This window comes from Danio rerio, chromosome 4 (assembly GCF_049306965.1).
Source record: "Danio rerio strain Tuebingen ecotype United States chromosome 4, GRCz12tu, whole genome shotgun sequence".
Classification (NCBI taxonomy): Eukaryota; Metazoa; Chordata; class Actinopteri; order Cypriniformes; family Danionidae; genus Danio; species Danio rerio.
Genome location: NC_133179.1, coordinates 32830062 through 32850354, shown reverse-complemented (window position 1 = coordinate 32850354; position 20293 = coordinate 32830062). Strand labels below are relative to the sequence as shown.

Here is a 20293-nt window from a genome sequence, read left to right as displayed (position 1 = left end):
AAAAGTTTAAGCACTTTATTAAAAAAGCAAACAACCAAGCACACGTATTCAGAACACAAACAAGTCGCAGGTAATAAAGTATTAAACGTTTCTCAAAGAAAAGCCTGCCTAAGCAAAGTGCTATCATGCATCTGTAACTCCACTGATGGTGACGGTTAACCACACCTACTTGTAGCTTTATTTGCGCTCTTCAGTAACCTATGGGTGATGACACGGATACTACATCCATATATTTTACAGTCTATGGTCACAACATTAGTGATTTTCTAAAAAACTATTATCACTTCCTAGAGGCACATATATTAAACAGAGTAACTGAGTTCATGTATATTTTAATTTTTACCTTGTTTTTCTCTTCAGAGTTTTTCAAAATTGTGCTTATTCAGAATAAATATAGCAACTCTTCTCCTATGTCTTGTTTTATGTGAAGAGAAAAATACATTTGAAAAGCCTAACTTCTTTTTCATAATCTTTATCATTTAAATGAGTTTCCTGTAGGTATATTATATAAGCTTGAGCCTTCATTTTTTGATAGAATCTCGCTACGCTTGATTGGACTCAACATCCCATTGACATTAAAGGATATTATTTTAACTTTCTCTCTCACCATAATCATCTGAAGGTTATACAGTTGAAGTCAGAATTATTAAACCCTCTTTATTTTTCTTTTTTTCTTTAAATATTTCCCAAATGATGTTTAACAGAGCAAGGAATTTTTCATAGTATGTCTAATAATACATTTTTGTTTTTTCTGGAGAAAGTCTTATTTGTTTTATTTTGACTAGAATAAAAGAAGTTTTTCATTGTTTCAAAAGCTTTAAGAATTTAAGAATGTTAAAGTTTAAGTTCAAAATGATTAGCCCCTTTAAGCTTTATTTTTTTCAGTAGTCTACAGAACAAACCATCGTTATACAATAACTTGCCTAATTACCCTAACCTGCCTAGTTAACCTAATTAACCTAGTTAAGCCTTTAAATGTCACTTCAAGCTGTATAGAAGTGTCTTGAAAAATATCTAGTAAAATATTTACTGTCATCATGGCAAAGATAAAATAAATCAGTTATTAGAAATAAGCTATTAACACTATTATGTTTAGAAATGTGTTGAAAAAAAATATTTTCGTTCAACAGAGATTGGGAAAAAAAATAAACGGAGGCTAATAATTCAGGTGGTTTATTAATTCTGACTTCAACTGTATGCTTATAAATTTGGCTATAGGAAACTTACACGATTCACTCCCTAAACAAATAAGAACTAGAAAATATATAGAGCACAATAACAAATAACAGTATGACTCCAAGGCTGGGGTCTCTAACCAATGACCCTGAATTAAGCTATGTGATATAGGACAGCTGTTCAGCGAGGCTTTCTTTAGGTGTGATGGGAAGTCCCCTGTCTTTCACATCTGAAGTCCCCTGATCTGCTGTCTGGTACAATTGTGTCCTGTCATCATAGCACACCTTAAGTTTAGCTGGGAACGGTATCTGGAAGCTTATCTGCTTCTGTTTTAGTACCTATTTAGCCCTAAGTATATTTGCTTGTTTGATTTTGTAGTGGTGTAATTTTATTATTATTGACTGCAGCCTTTCTTCCCTAATACCAGGTGGTTTTGGGGCAGTCACCAGATTATATCTATCGATACTAATATCTATGGTGGGAGGAATCTCCAGCAAGTGACTGAAAGATTACCAATTTTTTAAAAATGTAAAATGCATTACATTGGATAAATTATACTGTCTCATGCACACAGGATGTCAAACCTGCTCCCTCAGAATGCATTCTGAGGGAGCAGGTTTGAAACCCTTTGTGCAAGGGACAGTCTTATTTATCCAATATAATGCAAATAATAAGTCCTAGGCACTGCCTATTTGTCAAATACAGTTTCATGTCTCCAAAGAAATGCATATTGTCAGTTCAAGGCCCGGCTGTGTCTTTGACAAACAAATGGCTGGGTGATACTTTCAGGCAAGCTACTGAAAACAAGGTTTTTGTCTCTTCTTCAAATTGTAAATCTTGGTCTTGCAAAAACCTCGATAAAATAGCCATTCAGAGAGATGATGTCACCAGAATTTCACTGATGATCCAGAGTAAACAATAAACCCAGGATAGAGAGTCTGGGTGAATGTGGTCTGGACTGAGTGGATGAGGCTCATTGTGTCTTTATAGATATTATAGAAGGTCAGAGTTCCTGCACTGTGATCCACAAACACTCCTATTCTCCTGCTGATTGACTTTACTGGGAGACGAATCTGTGTGTTATTGTGTCTGAATGAGCAACTGGAGGGAGAGAAACTCAAACTCCAGGACTGATCATTACGTCCAAACCAACACTCTTCACTGTACCCCTTTCTTATGATGCTCTTATATGACACTGATATAGACACATAATCTCCACTCCAGTCAATCTCCCAGTAACAGCGTCCACACACACTCTCTCTGCACAACACCTGAGGATGATCCTCAAATCTGTCTGGATGATCAGGATACGACTGTTTCTCTTCCACTTTTGTCACCTTTCTGTCGTCCTCAGACAGAATGAGTTCATCGTTTGCTGTGTTTGGATCCAGTGTGAGAAAACATGCCCCTGAGCACAAGAAGAGACACATTTATTACACAACACTCACTAAAGCTCTCTTTCTGTGTGTGTGTGTGTGTGTGTGTGTGTGTGTGTGTAGACGTACATTTGCGTGGTCCTGCTTTAATCATCTTCTCTCCTCCATGGTCCAGACTGTAAACACACAAAATCACATTCAGTCAGGAAACATTGGCTTATAAAAGGTACACACACATACGCACACACACATATCCAGCTGTAATAAAACAGCAGCACAACGTGTAACCTCTCCAAAATGACAATTCTTTGCTCTCCAAACAACTGGAAACAAGATCTTCAAGCTGCTTTGTAGACAGTGAGGTTGAATTTCTCATCAACACGTGTTCATGACTCAAGGAACTCAAAGACCGGATTAGCTTCTGTAATTGTCAAATACAGAAGAATTAATGTTGAAAATGACAATGAGGAGGACTATGAAAAAATGAAAACAGACTCGCACTGTGAAAAAAGTGGTAAAGAAATATGTATCATGCAGGACATACCATCCAGCTACTCCAGATCAAGTTGACAAAAAATTGTCAGATGTATACAAACAACCAAGGAGGTCAGGTGCTTTAGAGCAGGGGTTTTCAAAGTGTGAGGCGCGCCTCCCCAGGGGGGCGCCAGAGCATGTCAGGGGAGACGCGGAAAAAATATTATATAATAAAAATATAATTATTAAGTTTAATTATTATGTGTATTTTTTATTATTTTTAAACGTTTTAATTAAACAAAGTTAAAAAAAATAATACAGAAAAAATAAGAAAACCTTTTTTTACCCAGAAGGCCATAGCTGTGAATTCGCTTCTATTTGGCAAGCCTGCCAATACAGGTATATGCCTGCTAATACAATGGATCGGTTTCTGAGACCCCCGATTCAAAGCCTTCAATTTCAGGGCTTAAACCCAAAAGACGACGATATGATGGTCAGTATTTGAGTTTAGGATTTACGTGGACAGGGCCAGCTGATGAACCACGACCTTTATGTGTGGTTTGTCAAGATATTTTGGCTAATGACAGCATGAGACCCGCTATACTTCAGCGACACCTTAAAACCAAGCATGATGAGGTAGCAGGAAAACCTCCAGAATTTTTTGTGTGCGTGTGTGTGTGCGTGTTTGGGAGGAGGGGGGCGCCAATGGATAAGTTGTGTCAAAAGGGAGGCCCACTGTCTTAGACTTTGAAAAACCCTGCTTTAGAGTGCGTTGTGAGCACTACCGAACGCAGAGTGGTGCAGTAGCGCCCCTTGTGCAGAAGGAGCACTTGCTGTAGTATGCTTGCTACACACAGATTTACTGTATCGGCCCTGACAGGATTGCGAAGAAAAACATGCAACAAACCCCGTCGAACATGGAAACAAACACATACAACCCTTCATGAACAGCCAAATACTATGTGCCGTGAGTCCGCGGACGCGGTCTCACCCAGTCATCAATATAGGGTCTCACAGCTTGGCAGTGGCAGGTCTGTGTCTTGCCGTTAGAAAGCCTGCGCAGCCATGAATAAGTAACAAGCAGGCTCTTCTCATAGGATAAGAAAACTCCGCTATAAATAATAATGAGAAACCGACACGTCATCTTTGCACTTGCAGTTCTGTGCTCCGTCACCGATTTTGATCTCGAATTATCAAAAATTATTTTTAAATTATTTTAAACCCGGAAGCTGAAATTAGCTGACAAAAGCTCAAAATTATCCAGTTTTCCCACAATTACAGCTAACAGGTGCTAACATAGGGCGAGGCAGTGGCGCAGTAGGTAGTGCTGTCGCCTCACAGCAAGAAGGTCGCTGGGTCGAACCTCGGCTCAGTTGGTGTTTCTGTGTGGAGTTTGCGAGTTCTCCCTGCCTTCGCGTGGGTTTCCTCTGGGTGCTCCGGTTTCCCCCACAGTCCAAAGACATGCGGTACAGGTGAATTGGGTAGGCTAAATTGTCCGTAGTGTATGAGTGTGTGTGTGAATGTGTGTGGATGTTTCCCAGAGATGGGTTGCGGCTGGAAGGGCATCTGCTGCGTAAAAACTTGCTGGATAAGTTGGCGGTTCATTCCGCTGTGGCGACCCCGGATTAATAAAGGGACTAAGCCGACAAGAAAATTAAGGAATAAATGAAGGTGCTAACATTGTCCTAACTGATGCTCAACGCACACACATTCTTTAAAATCTAAAAAAAAAACACTTGAGGGTTTCTTGAACCTTTAATAGCTCATTTCTAATAACTGATTTATTTGCCATGATGACAGTAAATAATATTTTACTAGATATTTTGAAGACGCTTCTATACAGCTTAAAGTGACATTTAAAGGCTTAACTAGGTTAATTAGGTTGACTAGGCAGGTTAGGGGAATTAGGCAAGTTATTGTATAACGATGGTTTGTTCTGTAGACTATCGAAAAATAATAAGGCGCTAATAATTTTGTCCTTATAATGGTGTTTAAAAAATTAAAAACTGCTTTTATTCTAGCTGAAATAAAACAAATAAGACTTTCTCCAGAAGAACAAAAATATTCTTAGACTTACGGTGAAAATTTATTTGCTCTGTCAAACATTATTTGGAAAATATTTACAAAAAGAAAAAAAATAATAATTCTTCAACATTAGATTTTTGCCCTTTTTGCCTTTATTAGATAGGACAGTAATGAGACAGGAAGCTAAGTTGAAAAAAGAAAGAGCGGGGTAAAATCGGGAAATGTCCTCAAGCTGGGATTCCAACTCAAGACGCCCTGATGTGCTACTGCACCATATGTTGGCGCGCTAAGCACTAGGCTTCTTGTTTCTTTTGTAGATAACTGACCAACAGTTAAACAATAAACAACTGTGTGGATGGATGATTTTCTTCTCTCAATAAAATATAAGGACTTAATTAATGCTAAACTGCTATTGTTTTACACAAACCTTTGTCATATATTTGCTACATTTTTTTAATATAAGTCATTGTTTTAAAGATTATGTCTTGAGCATTTGACTTTTTCTCAGTGGTGATGTGCTTTCATTTTCTCAATCCTCACTCAGGGTGAGTTTAAGCAAGGAAATGTTTTAATAGGTAAAACTGGTCAGTTCCAAAAACATGATATCGATGCATCCCTACTATTGTACACACCATAGTTTGTCCGAGTGCTACACTTCTGCAGAAATAACACTTTAAAAAGTTTTTAATGACCTTTTATCATTGACTGACTCAGGAGATTTAGCCGTCCTTACGCTTTTATATCTGACATCTGCATTGGATATCAGTGATCATAATATCCTGGCTGGAACATATTGGGTTCTGTGCTGTAGAGGATCAGGTCTTATCTAACGCACAAGTCTTTTTCTGTCCACCTCGGTGTCTTTGTATCTACATTAGCACCTCTATATATTTAACATGTTGCTCCACTGATTTGGAGATGATGTACAAATGTACGACAAGCAAGTTTTTAAACCAGCTCATACATGATTAACAGCGGCTTTCATCAGTGATTTGTTTGATTTGACCAACTTTATTCTACATTCTTCTTCCAAACCACAAGCATGGCAAAGATGTATCAGCCTATGTACTATGTCTTGTGCCATTTGAATCACTTCCAAATTAAATAAATCTTATACGCATAAACAATTTTTTATTGCCATACGTGGTCCACTTTTTTTTTTTTTTATCACACATGCGCACCTGCATACCAGTTATGTGCACCCCTGCCATCTTGAATGATAAGAGAGCGAGTAAATTATCAGGATGTTTTTTTTTTAATCTGGAAGTGAACTAAACAATAACTAAAACATTTATATGCTCCACATACTTGAGTTTGTCCAGTGTGTAGTTTGGATCCTCCAGTTGTTCAGAGAGCAGCTTGACTCCTGAATCTCCTGGATGATTGTAGCTCAGATCCAGCTCTCTCAGGTGTGAGGGGTTTGAAGTCAGAGCTGAAGACAGAAAACCACAGCCTTCCTCTGTCACCATACAGCCAGACAATCTACAAACACACACACAAACAGTCCACGTCACATTAGATTGACAGACAAACATCCCTAACAGTTACCTGTGCAGAAGCTGATATTTGCTCTAGTTTCAGTCACAAAGAAAAAAAAGTCACACTTTACTTGAAGGGATGTTCAGACACACTCTTAGTTTAAAAAACAAGATTAAACATCTATCTTTTTAGTAAAGCATACACACAAAGCATCACATAACTGTAGGATAAGTGAGTGTGCTCCATGCAAGCGAGTGGTATTGACAAACTATCTGTAAGGCTCACTCTTTCAATCTTAATACACTAGGCACTCTGTTATACTTCTATGTTTTCTATGTTTGTTTATATTGCACTTTTTTTATTTATAACATTTAATTTTTAAGTAGACATTTATCTTTTTTTCAAATACATTATGAAAAACAACTGTGCTAATTATTTCCTTTATTCTCTATTTCCACCTGGGGATGCCCAGCTCGAGGCCTTGTGCAGTGCCACTTAATGAAATCCATGACCTGTGAAGAGATGATGCCAACCAACGAAGACTTCGCGGACAACACATATACATAATACAAAAATACACCACATTAAACATGTACACACAGACATCATCTATATACTCTATAACTGCAAGTTAACTATATTTATATATAATAGCATCAACTGTTAAAAGATATAGTTACTAGTTAATTAAAGTTATTAGTAACTAATAGAATTATGGTAACTAATGACTTTTCTGATTTTGATTTAAATGCAATAATGTGCACCATTTGTAAAGCTGCTTTGAAACAAACATTATTGTTAAAAGCTCTATACAAATAACCTTGTATTGAACTGAACATTATTATTTTGAGCAGAAGCTTCACAGTTACTTAAGAGCAATATTATATTATGTAAAAACAGTAAATTAATTATAATTATATATGTATATTATGTAAAAACAGTTACTTAAAACAAAGTATTTTCTCATGTTTGACTTCACTTAATACTCACTCATACTGAATATATATATATATATATATATATATATATATATATATATATATATATATATATATATATATATATATATATATATATATATATATATATGAGCAATATCACACAAGTAGCAGTGCAATATCAGCACTGGTGGGAGAAGTGCGTTGGCTGAGTGCCTTAGCGCCCACTAGTGCTGATATACAGCCATATCGCACTGCTACTTGTGTGATATTGCATTACAGTCTTGTACATAAAAAAGAAAATCAAACACAGAGAGTCTAAAACCCTTTTGTATTAGGAAATGCTTTCTTCCGCCATTCATTCACATCTGCAGCTGACGTCAGAACAGCAGAACCGTTACTAATTCACCAACGTCACTTTAGAGCAAGTATTTAAATGACTCTCTATATCGTAATGTGAAGCGGCGCTTCTGGTGTGTGACCTCCTTAAGGTGATGACAAAACAACTGATTTTGCTCACATTTTAAGATTATAAGGCTGAACGTTACACGAAATGCCATCCGTCAACAGAGATTTCTCCATACAATCTAATACAGTCTACAGTATTTCTCTGTTGCTGTCGGTATTGTGACTAGAAACTATTTCACTCTTCATATTGGCCTTTATGCGTTTCTCCCAAGTGCTGTCGACTACATACATGCCAGTCAATGTCGATGAGTAGGCAAAAGGAAAATAAAAATACACTCAAACATCCGTCGCAAAATAAAATGTTACATTATTGAAAAAAAGAATGATACAGCAGTAGAGTGACCATCACACTTTTCCTCAGAGCTCACTGAACTGAACTAAGCTCCTATACATGTGTGGTTACATCTAAAAGGTAAAATAACCACAGGAATAGTCCTCTTAAATTGGACATTTATACACATTGCATATCGAATATTAAGCGATCGTTACAATATCACAATAATTAACCTCGAAAAAAACAGAGCAATCCCTAACCTACCAGACTGCTGTTGTGTTTGCGATAAGGAGGAACGAGGCTGAATTCAGCTTCTTTTTCACAGCTTCTTATTGACTCTATCCAGTCCACCTTAAAAACCACGACGCTTCTGTTTTTCAACTTATTCGCGCTCAGAAAAACACACCAAGCAAGGGCTTAGTATGTGGTCCTGGCGCCATCTTTTGGATAGACAATGTCAACTGTCTTTGGCCGCCAACGAGCTGTCTCTCAGTAATTGTAAATACTTTATAGGCACTATTCTTACAAATTAGCTGCATAGTTGCAATCTAAACAACTACATTTTCGACTAAAAAAGCCTCAAAAGTACATTTTGTAGTCTAACAACAGTAATATTTATCAAACTGTAGCATCTGCTTGTTGCTGGCTGTATATGGGCAGAATAATACACAGTGAAGAGGCCTTTGCGTGATGTTACTGGCAAAATATTGCACGGCTATCAGCCAATCAGATTCAAGAACCAGACAGAACTGTTCTATGTATATGTATATGTTGTTTTTTTTTACCTCAGCGTCTCCAGTTTACAGTTTGGACTCTTCAGTCCATCAGAGAGAAACTTCACTCCTGAATCCTGCAGGTCATTGTTACTCAGGTCCAGCTCTCTCAGGACACAGTTTGAGGATTGTAGAGCTGAAGACAAACTCTGACAAGACTTGGCAGTGAGTTTACATGTAACGATTCTGAAAAAGAAGAAAAGAAACACAAATTACATCAAGTGTGGTTTTTAGTAATTCATTCATTCATTCATTTTCTTTTCAGATTAGTCCCTTAATTAATCTGGGGTCGCCACAGCGGAATGAACCACCAACTTATCTAGCATATGTTTTTCTCGCAGCGGATGCCCTTCCAGCTGCAACCCATCGCTGAAAAAATCCATACACACTCATTCACACTCATGCACAACGGACAATTTAGCCTACCCAATTAATCTGTACCACATGTCTTTGGACTGTGGGGGAAACCACGCGAATGCAGGGAGAACCTGCAAACTCCACACAGAAACGCCAACTGACCCCAGCCAAGGCTCGAACCAGCGACCTTCTTGCTGTAGGGCGACAGCACTAACTACTGCGCCACTGTGTTACCGTTTTTAGTAATTCATCTGATGTAAACAATTAAATAAATAAATTAAATAACCAATCATGTGCTTAAACTCAGACCTCAGCGTCTCCAGTTTACAGTGTTGACTCTTTAGTGCATCAGAGAGAAGCTTCACTCCTGAATCCTGCAGGTCATTGTTACTCAGGTCCAGCTCTCTCAGGACACAGTTTGAGGATTGTAGAGCTGAAGACAAACTCTCACAGGACTGAACGTTGAGATTACAGCGCTGTAGCCTGTGTAGAGGACACAACAAGGAACAATTTATGCTTAAAATCAGCAGTGTTAAAAGAAACAATAGAGAAAAATATACAGTAATAACGTAACTTAGAAGGTTTAATATTTTACATTTTAAAATGAATTTTATCACTTGCTACTATTGTGCACTTAACTGATGCAAACTACATAGAGACTAGTGAACAAGTGAGAGATGTCAGAATCACAGAATCAATGTTTAGTAATAATTTTTTTTTAAAAAAGATGTTCTTGACAGCTGCTATTGAGTCCCATTTTGTCATTCAAGCATAAAATATGTTAAACACACACACACACAGCGGTGATTCTACTGTCTGTTGTCCAGAGTGCTTTCAACTTCTTCTGTCTGTTTCAATATTCACATGAGAAATAAACAGTGTTTGAATGAATCTTATAAAGCAGGACAGTAATTTGATCTAAACCAGGGATCTCAAACTCGCAGACAATAGTTTGTGGCCCCCGCCTTATTTTAAACATTTAATGTCAGTGCGGCCCGCGAGTTTAATATGGATGGCGCTTTACTTTGTTGTGTGCAGGGCTGAACGAACCTACCATTCGTGTTTTGCTTTCCGCTATTTATTTTAATTGATTTAGCTGTAAATTGAGTGTGGTGAATACCTGCATGCGTGTGTGTGTGTGTGAGAGAGAGAGAGTGTATGCGAAGGCTGATTGTGTGTGCGTGCACGCATAATGGTAGTCACCATGTTAAAGCAAAAGGCACGTCTAATTGTTGGTCCTGAACAATATTTTTAGCCAGTCATCTTTTTAATGTTTACAATCACTCTCATTGGTTGGTGGTCATTGTTTCGCACGCAGTGAGCAGCGAAGATAAATAATGACATAGCGTCCTACCTAAATAAGATATATAATATCTTCAAATAGTATTTTCAAAATTGCAAAAAGGCAATCAAATTTATTTTCATTTTTTCAAAACCACAAGTAAATCTAATAATGAGGTTGATCAAAAGAGATCTCGAGAAGCTGGAACTGCCTCCCTAAATCTGAATAGCGGGATACAGAAGCAACGCGGGTCAAGTCAGCTACAGAACATGATGGAGAAGCTACTGTGGGCTCTTCTTGAAGATTAGACAAAGAGAGTCAGTACAATTTTTAACTTGGAAGTGAACTGAAATGGCACTTAGAGACTTAATGTGAGTTCTCTCTCTCTCTCTCTCAGACAAAATAAATCAAAGTGATGCATACAATGACAAAAGAAAAGTAAGAAACCCAATGCAGCCTAATGTAGTAGTCTGCAGTCACATATCATCACCCTTCCATCTTCAATAAGAGTCTATGATATTCGGACTAATTACAGAGTCGCACCGTTATTTGTGGGTCATTTGCATCACTACCTGTATTGTATTTTCATTGCCTCACACAATGAACATAACATATACTTCTATATGATGTAAAAGTAGTGAAAACAAATAACAACAACACAGTGTTGCTTTTTTTTAACAACACAGCAGATAACAGTAAATCTAATTAATATTATTGTTACTATTTATACTAATTGAATTATTTTCTTGTTAATTTTTTATATTTTGTTCATTTTACTTTGTTTTAAAAAATTACAATCTTCTCAAATCTTTTATTATTTTTTAACACAAAATAAAATGAAAAAAAAAATAGAGATCAAAACTTAATAATATAATTAATAAAAAAAAAATTCTTAGAAAACCTTATGTGACAGCCTCACCCAGACTCTGCCTCCAGTAGCCCTCAGGTGAACTGAGTTTGAGACCCCTGACCTAAACTGATCTTCATTGCAAACTGATGTGTGTGTTCTGTGATCAATGAATGAATACTCACAGAGCTCTTCTGCAGTTTCTCACAGCTGCTATCAGTCTCCATCTTCCCTCATCTGATGTGTTGAATTTCTGCAGCTCAAACTCATCCAGCGGCTCCTCTGACATCTCAATCATGTAGGAAATTGTTGAGCAGTGAGCAGGAGAGAGTTCCTCCTCTGAGTGTTTGTCTGATTTCACAAACTCCTGAATCTCTCTGGCCAGAGTCTGATCTTTCACCTCCAGCAGACAGAGGAACAGATTGATGGATCTTTCAGCTGAGAGATGGTAATCTCTTTTAATCTTTTCCTTAATGTACAGTGTGATTCTGCTGATGCTCTCTGAGCTCTCCTCTGTGTGTATCAGCAGATCCTGGAAGAGTCTCTGATTGGACTCTAGTGAGACGCCCAGCAGGAACCGCAGGAACAGATCCAGATGACCATTACTACTCCTGACAGCTTTATCTACTGCCAATCTGAGCAGTTCATACAGAGCAATCTCGGGCCTTGACGATTCATGTTCATTTTCAAATTCATTACCATCCATACACTCATCTTCCTCATCTGTATATTTTCTCTCATTAATCAACGTCAGTGGCTCATATAGAGAGTTGGCCTGTAGATATTGATTATATGAATATTCTGTGTCAAAAATCAACTTCAGCTGTTCTGTCTTCTTTGTTAAATGGCAGTAAAACACATAAAAAGCAGTAAGAAACTCCTGAAAGCTGAGATGGATGAAGCTGTAGACTTTCCTCTGATGAATCACAGATTCCTCCTTGAAGATCTCAGTGCAGATCCCAGAATACACTGAGGCATCAGTGACGTCTACGCCGCTCTCAATCAGGTCCTCCTCATAGAACATCACATTGCCCTTCATCAGCTGTCTGAAAGCCACTTCAGCAAGTTTGAGGATCACTCCTCTGTTGGTCTCCAGGAGTTTCTCTGGATCTCTCTCTTCATACTTCTGCTTCCTCATGTTGATCTGAATCAGCAGGAAGTGGATGTACATCTCAGTCAGAGTTTGAGGGATTTCTGCACTCACATCATCTTCCAGGAGCTTCTGAAGCACAGTGGAGGAGATCCAGCAGAAGACGGGTATGTGGCACATGATCTGGAGGCTTCTTGCTCTTCTGATGTGGGAGATGATTCTGCTGGCTTGATGCTCGTCGCTGATTCTCTTCCTGAAATATTCCTCCTTCTGAGGCTCAGTAAATCCCTGAATTTCTGTCAGACGGCTGATGTATCTGGAGGGGATCTGATGAGCTGCTGCTGGTCTGGAGGTGATCCAGATGAGAGCAGAGGGAAGCAGATCTCCTTTTAGGAGGCTCCACATCAACACAGACACTGATGAAGATTCAGTCACAGCACAAACTTTCTCCTCATCTGAAAAGTTGAGTGTGATTCTGCTTTCATCCAGACCATCAAAGATGAACACAACTCTACACTGCTCATAAATCTTGGGCTCCAGATCTTCAAGTTCAGGATGAAAGTCCAGCAGAAGTCTGTGAAGACTGTACTGATGATCTCTGATCAAGTTCAGCTCTCGAAATGGAAGTACAAACATGAAATCTACATCCTGATTGTCTTTTCCCTCGGCCCAGTCCAGAATGAACTTCTGCACAGAGACGGTTTTCCCGATTCCAGCGATGCCTTTAGTGAGAACAGTCTTGATCTGTGATACATCCCGGTTTGTTTTCTTCTTGTTTCTTCTTCTGCTTGTTTTCTTCTTAAGTGCTGCTCCAGCTGAGGCTTTAAAGATGTCATTGCAGTAGACTGGAGTGTGTTTTGGGGGTTTTGTTCTGGTTGTTTTCTCCATCTGTAAAACCTCATGTTCTTCATTCACTCCTTCACTCTCTCCTTCTATGATGTAAAGCTGTGTGTAGATCCTGTTCAGGAGGGTTTGAGTCTCTCGATGGTTGATTCCCTCAAATAATCTCTCATACTTGTTCTTCATGCTGGTTTTGTGCTGCTCTTTGACTCTCTGAAGTTCATCTTGTTCTGGTTGGAGTAAATCCTGCTGCAGGTCTCCAGTCTGATCATCTCTATCCACACTGCAGGAACAACAACACAAAGTATGGGGGTAAAGATCTTCTGGTAAAGCCATGTGTGTTTTTTGTGAGACAAAATACACCGATATAATTCAGAACGAAAACTATAATAATGCAGAAACTGTCCCAGAACCGGTTTCAATCTTCAATTCTTTCATAGCTCTACCGTGAAGCACTTTAAACACTTTAAACTGATAGTCAAAATCTACAGTTCTAAACATCTATTGGTCAAAATGGTGTAAAATGTGTAACAGTATTTGTAATTTGTTAAATGTAACCAATGAATCATTTGATATCCTGAGAGAAGATGATTACAATTATGCTGGATGCACAAAAAAAGACATTTAAAATCTTTTAAGATGAAAATGTGGGACCTCCAATATGGGGACAAAAATCATTCTTTTGATACTATTATATGTTATTGTATGATTTCCTGTTTTCATGTTGCACTATATCTTGCATTTTGCTATCTGGAGTTTTCAAAGTTGTTATGATCATATTGTGGTGGGGAAGGCGTGATCGAACACCCAGAAAGGGGGGAGAGCAGGCGGAGACACCGGCGGCTGGTCAGTGGTCTAATCATAAATAATTATTAACACCTGTGTTTTCTAGTGATTGGGCCGGAGAGACACCTTCATAAGGGGAGGAGAAGGAGAAGCCGGGAGAGAGGAGAGCCTGTCGACCTTCAGACTAGACACGCACACACACACACACACAGAAAATTATAAATAAAAATTGTGCTTACCTGATATCGCCGACCCTGCCTTCTTCTTCCCACGAAACGAACATTATTACACATATCCTTGTTAAATGTTTTGCCATCAATGAGAAAATAATAATTATTTGCCATCTCTGCTGTCTGAATCTTTCAGTGCTTCACCATGACTGTGTTTGTCCTGCTTCTGTCAGCTCACTTTCTGACTGAATATCGTTTTAGTTTCATATAATAATCTCCAGATCATACAAGCATTTACTCTTAGGATTAGAATTTCTGATTAAATGTTCAACATGTTGAATATTTACAATTCATGGTCAGAGCAAGCAGATTCAGTCAAACTTCAGCATTAATATACTGTAATACTGCTGCTGTGTTCATCATATTCTTTCTTCCCCATAATGCATTATATGATAATAATCAAAGATTTTGAAATAGTTCCATTTCAAATCAATAACTGTTGAGGCCATAATTATTTATGAGGTGAAATGCTGTCTCACTTCTCACTCTTTGGGTGCTTTCATATTCGCTTGGTCTTTACCCGGGTTTGTTTGATGTCAGAGTTCAGTGCGTTTAGCTAGTGTGAACGCTGTCTTCTGAACTCGGGTACCTACCAACAAACCATCCCCAAGCCTGCCTGAAACATGTGATCTGAGGAATGCCTTGCACAAACTCTGGTTCTGTTCACTTCTGAAATTAATGTAATCGTACCAAACAACGAATGTGAACTGCCAACTATACAACAAACTTTAATTTTCACAATGTTCTTCTGTGTGTGCTTGTTTGTGTACCACCTAAAGTTGCCTTGCTGGCAAGCAGGACTGACCCAGTGCAAATGCAGTAATAATGTCTGCTTGTCTCCTCCAAAAATGACTTCTGCAGACATTGCGTTATGTTCTGAATGTTTTAATATGTTTGCAGCAGATAGATACAAGTGGCTCTCTGTATGTTACCAAAACCAAAAGATTCGATAAAGCTGATCGACTGCGATGTGCATAAGTCTTTCCATTTTGGCGCGATGGCTTTGTGGGTGTCACCTAGCAACAGCTGACACACAACAGCAGCTTGATGACACAAGCATATCAGGTTTCAGAAGGAAAAATCACAATGTGAACACAAACCAGCTGAGAAAATGGCAAGGGAACACAATCAAACTTGGGTTCAGTCCAGGTATTGAACCAAGTGTGAAAGCACCCTTTGTCTCACTGAACGATTAAGTCAGTGGTCACCAAACTTGTTCCTGGAGGGCTGATGTTCTGCAGATTTTAGTTCCAACCCTAATCAGGCACAGCTGAATAAGCTAATCAAGGCCTTACTAGGTATACTTGAAACAACCAAGCAGGTGTGTTGAGGCAAGTTGGAGCTAAACCCTGGAGGGACACCGGCCCTCCAGGACCAAGATTGGTGACCCCTGGATTGAGTGATCAGGGAGAAAATGAATGAAAGGTATAGTCAAGACTACTAAACCTGGTAGTGGTAAAAATCAGGAAACTTCAGGTAAAGAACCTGAGGTGTCTAACATGGAGGCAATGCCACCATCTACTCCTTTAATGCCAGAAGGTGCTTGTGTCAGGGTTTGTAAAGTCAAGGCGAAGTTCAACAGAGGACTTTACTAATTTTCTTAATTCTTCTTTGTCCATCCACAGCACTCTGGCTTCTCTTACCACTACTATCTCTGAGATGGAAAAGGCCCTCTCTGATCACAGTGAAAAGATTACTGAGATAGAAAAATGATGTTATTTCTTTAAAGGCCAAACTAACAGTAGCTTTGGATTTTACGAAACGCTTGGCTCTGTTGTCGATGATTTGGTGTCTTGAATTGAGGACAAAAACCCAAGAGACTTTATGACAGATTTTTCTTTAAAACAGTGAAAGATGTCCTTCCAGCCCCTCCTGAAGTTGAGTGCGCTCATAAGTTTGGCATTTAATGTCAGATTTCACAGGTTTTAAAAGTTCACTTTTAAAGTTAAGTCAAATCTGAACAAGAGTCTGTGCTTCAGTCATAATGGTGAGTAAATCCTTGACACTCAGGAATGAGCAGAGCGATATTTTCAGGAACATAGTCAAGGGTAATTTACAACGGTATTACCTTTGCTATCTGGCAGTGACAGTACAGTCCTTCTAATCACTCAGTCTTCAGAAGTTCACTTATTGTGGTCTTGTCTCCATACAGTACCTCAATTCTAGACTTTGAGGACAGCAAGACACATTTGTTTACCATCATCTATCATGACTGAATGAGCAAGATTAAATAAAAGTGAATGAACTTGTGAAATATTATTCATAAAAACTGAATGATCAACTGGCATATGAGCAAAACACAACATGTTTGACGACTGCGATTCAGTGAAAGACTCATATCAGAAAAATCTAATCAGTACCAGAGAAACAGCAGGGAAAAGTCCTTTATGGCAAAAGATTTTTTAACCCTGGAGACCCACTATCCTGCAGAGCTCAGATACAAGCTCTAACCATTTAAATCCAATGAATTAAATAACAAATCACTTGCTTGATTTATTTATTATAAAAATAATCATTAGTTGGAGACCTAAAGGAGATGATTTACCTGAGAGCTGGTTGTGTGTTTTCACTCCTAAAATTAGTTAGTGGATCCATAGATCTCTCACTCTTCAGAGATACACAGCTGGCCTCTGCTTCTGCTCTCTTCTGATGAACTAAACTAAAACAGAAAAGATAACCGTTCAGCACTGCGCACACTGGAGTAAACACAATAGAGGTAAAGTTAGTTTTATATTCGCACATTCAGACTTTCCCCTTAAAAATATAATTTTATGAAAGTATTATTTGCAAACTCAGTGAAATCATATTAGCAGCCAATGACTATCAAAGTAAAACATTGTCCCCATTAAAATCAACAGTGTTAATGTTGTTTTCAAGTCACTGCATGCCAATTCCAATCGAATATTCAAATAACATGGTAAACAATATAGAGACCTCTAAATGAACGAATGTGTGAATATAAAACCCACTTTACCTCCATGTAAACACACCAGTTATACAGTCATTATTTAAAATCAATTCAAACTGCACTATAATTGTTTAGTTTATATTTGTAAAACTTTCTGGTTGTGTTACATTATCATGAAAATACATTTTGCCACAAACAAGTATCAAAAAATCACTTCTGTAAAAAAAAAATAAAATAAATCTAACAAATAATAATAATAACAATAATAATAATAATAATAATAATCATGTGAGAAGGTGATTAGGTCTAATACCTGCATCCTGGAAGCAAATTCTGATCTCCAGAAGTGTGTTTGTCTTCCATGATGGATCTGAAGAGTTTGATCTCCAGCAAAAACTCTAGAAGACACTGATAAACAATCACAGATATCCAGTCTTTGAGCAGTCTTCATAATTAAGCTGAATGCAGGAATAGTTCAGCAGCTGTGACACTAAAATCATTGAAATCCAGCCATCATCAGTTTGTTTAGGATGAAAAATATATAATACATCACATAAACCTTACTCATTTTCTCAAGACATTAAAGATTTGAAGCTATTCTGTATTGTAAATTATGGAATATGTTTAAAATGGTGAGACAAAAACTAAACACTTTCACTTTCGTTTATAAAGGCAGCAGCACATCGCGAGTTCAGTGATAAACGGTCGTCACAAACACGGTGAACCACCGATGTAAAGTTGAATCAGTTTTAAAACAGTCTAATAGAGCCAGAAAAAATCACAATATGAATAAAAACTGGTTGTGTTGCGTGTTTGAAAATGCACAAGAGAACACACCGCGTAGTTTCTGTGTCAATCTGCTTCTTTGAAAGGCAACCTATATTGTAATGAAAACAAACAGGTAGGGACCGTCAACAAAGTAGCTACTAAACGACAAGCGTAAACACACAATTGTTCCATCCACTGGGTTGACTCACAAAATGTTCTCAAACCAATGAAATTCACAATTATCAGCTTTAAAAAGTTTAAAGATACAAATGTAATAATAAGATGTGGTTATAAAATATATGTAGAGTATTTTTATGCTTACAGCTTTACATCACAACTTCACAAGGTGTGTGTTGGCCCCTAAAGGAATGTTTTAAGATGAGTTTCATTAACGCAGCTATAGCAGAAAGCATTTGATTTTAAAGTTGTGTCCATTCCTTCAAAACTACAGCGCATAGCTGTTATTAAAATTTTTTTACAATGTCTATGACAGTTTTTTCAATACATTTAATAAGTGTTCCAAAATCATAAAGCTGCAACACACCTCACAAATTTGTCAAAACGGTTAATTTCATGCTCAAAATTACACATCGAAAGCTATGCTATAATCATAAACCATAACAATACAATGCAGTTTACACTGCAGTATTTATTACAGTTAGTCAGTTTACTATACTACAGTATGCTGTGGCATTTATGTATTACGGTGGCCGGGAAGTGCAAAACAACATTACAAAGTTTGAAACACTTTTACAAAGCTCAAGACAAATTTACATTTTGAAAAACATTTTTACCTATCATCAGACACAATTACACAGGAAAAACAATTTTACAATAGACGAAACTGATTTACATTTTAGAAAACAAATTAACAAGACGCAAAACACTTTTACAAATCCCGAAACAAATTTACAATTACAGATTCCCTGCGGAAAGGGAATGTACCACAGCCCGGAAGTGACGTAGAATGTACTAGATTCACAATTATGTGATATGAGACCAAGTGAAAAAGGCATCATCATTATGTGCATAGTTCACTCAAAGATGAAAATGTACTCAATACAAACATATCAGTAAAAAATTAGCAGATTACTGTTTTGTGATGTTTTTTTCCCCCCCATTTATTATGCTTTTGAATCTTTCACCTGACAACTTTTATCCTTAAAAAGTTTAACATTTATTAACATTTTTAATAGTGTCAAGTCAATATTCTTTGTTGGTGTTGTATATTATGCAACAAACACCTTGTAATAAACAGCCAGTACATTTCCTGCTACTTTACAGACGTATTTCTCTATATATTATTTCTTAAACATATTATATTATTTTAAACTACTAAAATGTCAAGAGTCAGTTTTGCATAAAATGTAGAGTTGAATTTTCAACATCAAAAGTTGACAGAGCAGAGATCAAAATCCCATAATGCAATAACCGTTAATAAACACAAAATGCAAAATACAGAAACTGTTAATTAACATATATTTTTACAGTGTATTTACTCACATCAAGTGGTTATAAGCCGTTATAAATTCTTTCATTTTTTGATCATAAAGAAAGATATTTTAAAGAAAGACTATACCCCTAGCCATTGACATACATTGTAGGAAATGAAAAATTGTACAAAAGCACGCACATCCCTCTTATGGGTGCTCAGCCAAAAAACGCAAAAGGTGCAAATTAAATATTCATCAAAGGCGGCCACACCAAAGCTCCAAAAATACAAATTTATTAAATTAAAAAAGCTGACACAAAGAGTGAACTCAATATAGTAGGTCTGAACTAACATAAGGCAACAATTAAAATAAAAACCTGTTTTATTTCGTTTTACATTTTAACTGCAAATTCGATTAAAAAATAATTTAATAGTAGGCGACAAGGTTATCATATTTTGTTTCACCAATAGCTTGTTAAATCGTTCAGTTTTTATTTTGTTGTATGATCCATAATCTGCATCACTAACAAAACACTAGCTACAGAATCCTTCGGACAAACAAACAAACAAAAACTGCACACTTAGTATTTAACAAATTAATATAATAAAATATGTCTTAAAATTATGACTGCAAACAAAATCCAGAGCATGGGTTTGAATTTCTATCATGCTTTAGAGCAGGGATCACCAAACTTGTTCCTGGAGGGCTGGTGTCCTGCAGATTTTAGCTCCAACTCTAATCAAAACCCACATGCTAGTCAAGGTCTTAG

The 20293-nt window shown here is 37.3% G+C and overlaps 1 protein-coding gene across 3 annotated transcripts; it reads right to left on the bottom strand.

Annotated features, from left to right (window-relative positions):
- Window positions 1-18230, bottom strand: LOC110439447 (NLR family CARD domain-containing protein 3-like). Of its 3 annotated transcripts, XR_012402183.1 has the most exons (10): window positions 18161-18230; window positions 17637-17731; window positions 16961-17074; window positions 11655-13682; window positions 9650-9823; window positions 8996-9169; window positions 6360-6533; window positions 2682-2728; window positions 1802-2584; window positions 1-1760 (listed from the first exon to the last, which is right to left on the bottom strand). XR_012402183.1 is itself a non-coding variant. In XM_068219822.2 (9 exons), the coding sequence occupies exons 2-9, from the start codon at window positions 17684-17686 to the stop codon at window positions 2061-2063; spliced, it is 3285 nt and encodes a 1094-aa protein (XP_068075923.1). In that variant the 5' UTR covers window positions 17687-17731; window positions 18161-18230; the 3' UTR covers window positions 1-2060. The 3 variants fall into 3 exon arrangements, 2 of the variants coding, with proteins under 2 accessions (XP_068075923.1, XP_073803497.1); XM_068219822.2 differs by having other exon boundaries at window positions 1-2584; XM_073947396.1 differs by having other exon boundaries at window positions 1-2584; window positions 17637-17721; window positions 18161-18212.
- Between the last annotated feature and the right edge of the window lie 2063 nt (window positions 18231-20293).

Bases quoted from the DNA above. Each gene is read 5' to 3' on its own strand.
- LOC110439447 (XM_068219822.2), bottom strand. From the start codon at position 17,686: ATGGAAGACAAACACACTTCTGGAGATCAGAATTTGCTTCCAGGATGC. The intron at 6,534-8,995 runs GTAAAAAAAAAC...GTGTGTTTGTAG, and splicing joins TGTAAACTGGAGACGCTGAG to ATTGTCTGGCTGTATGGTGA. The intron at 2,729-6,359 runs GTATGTGGAGCA...GTGTGTTTACAG, and splicing joins TACACACTGGACAAACTCAA to TCTGGACCATGGAGGAGAGA.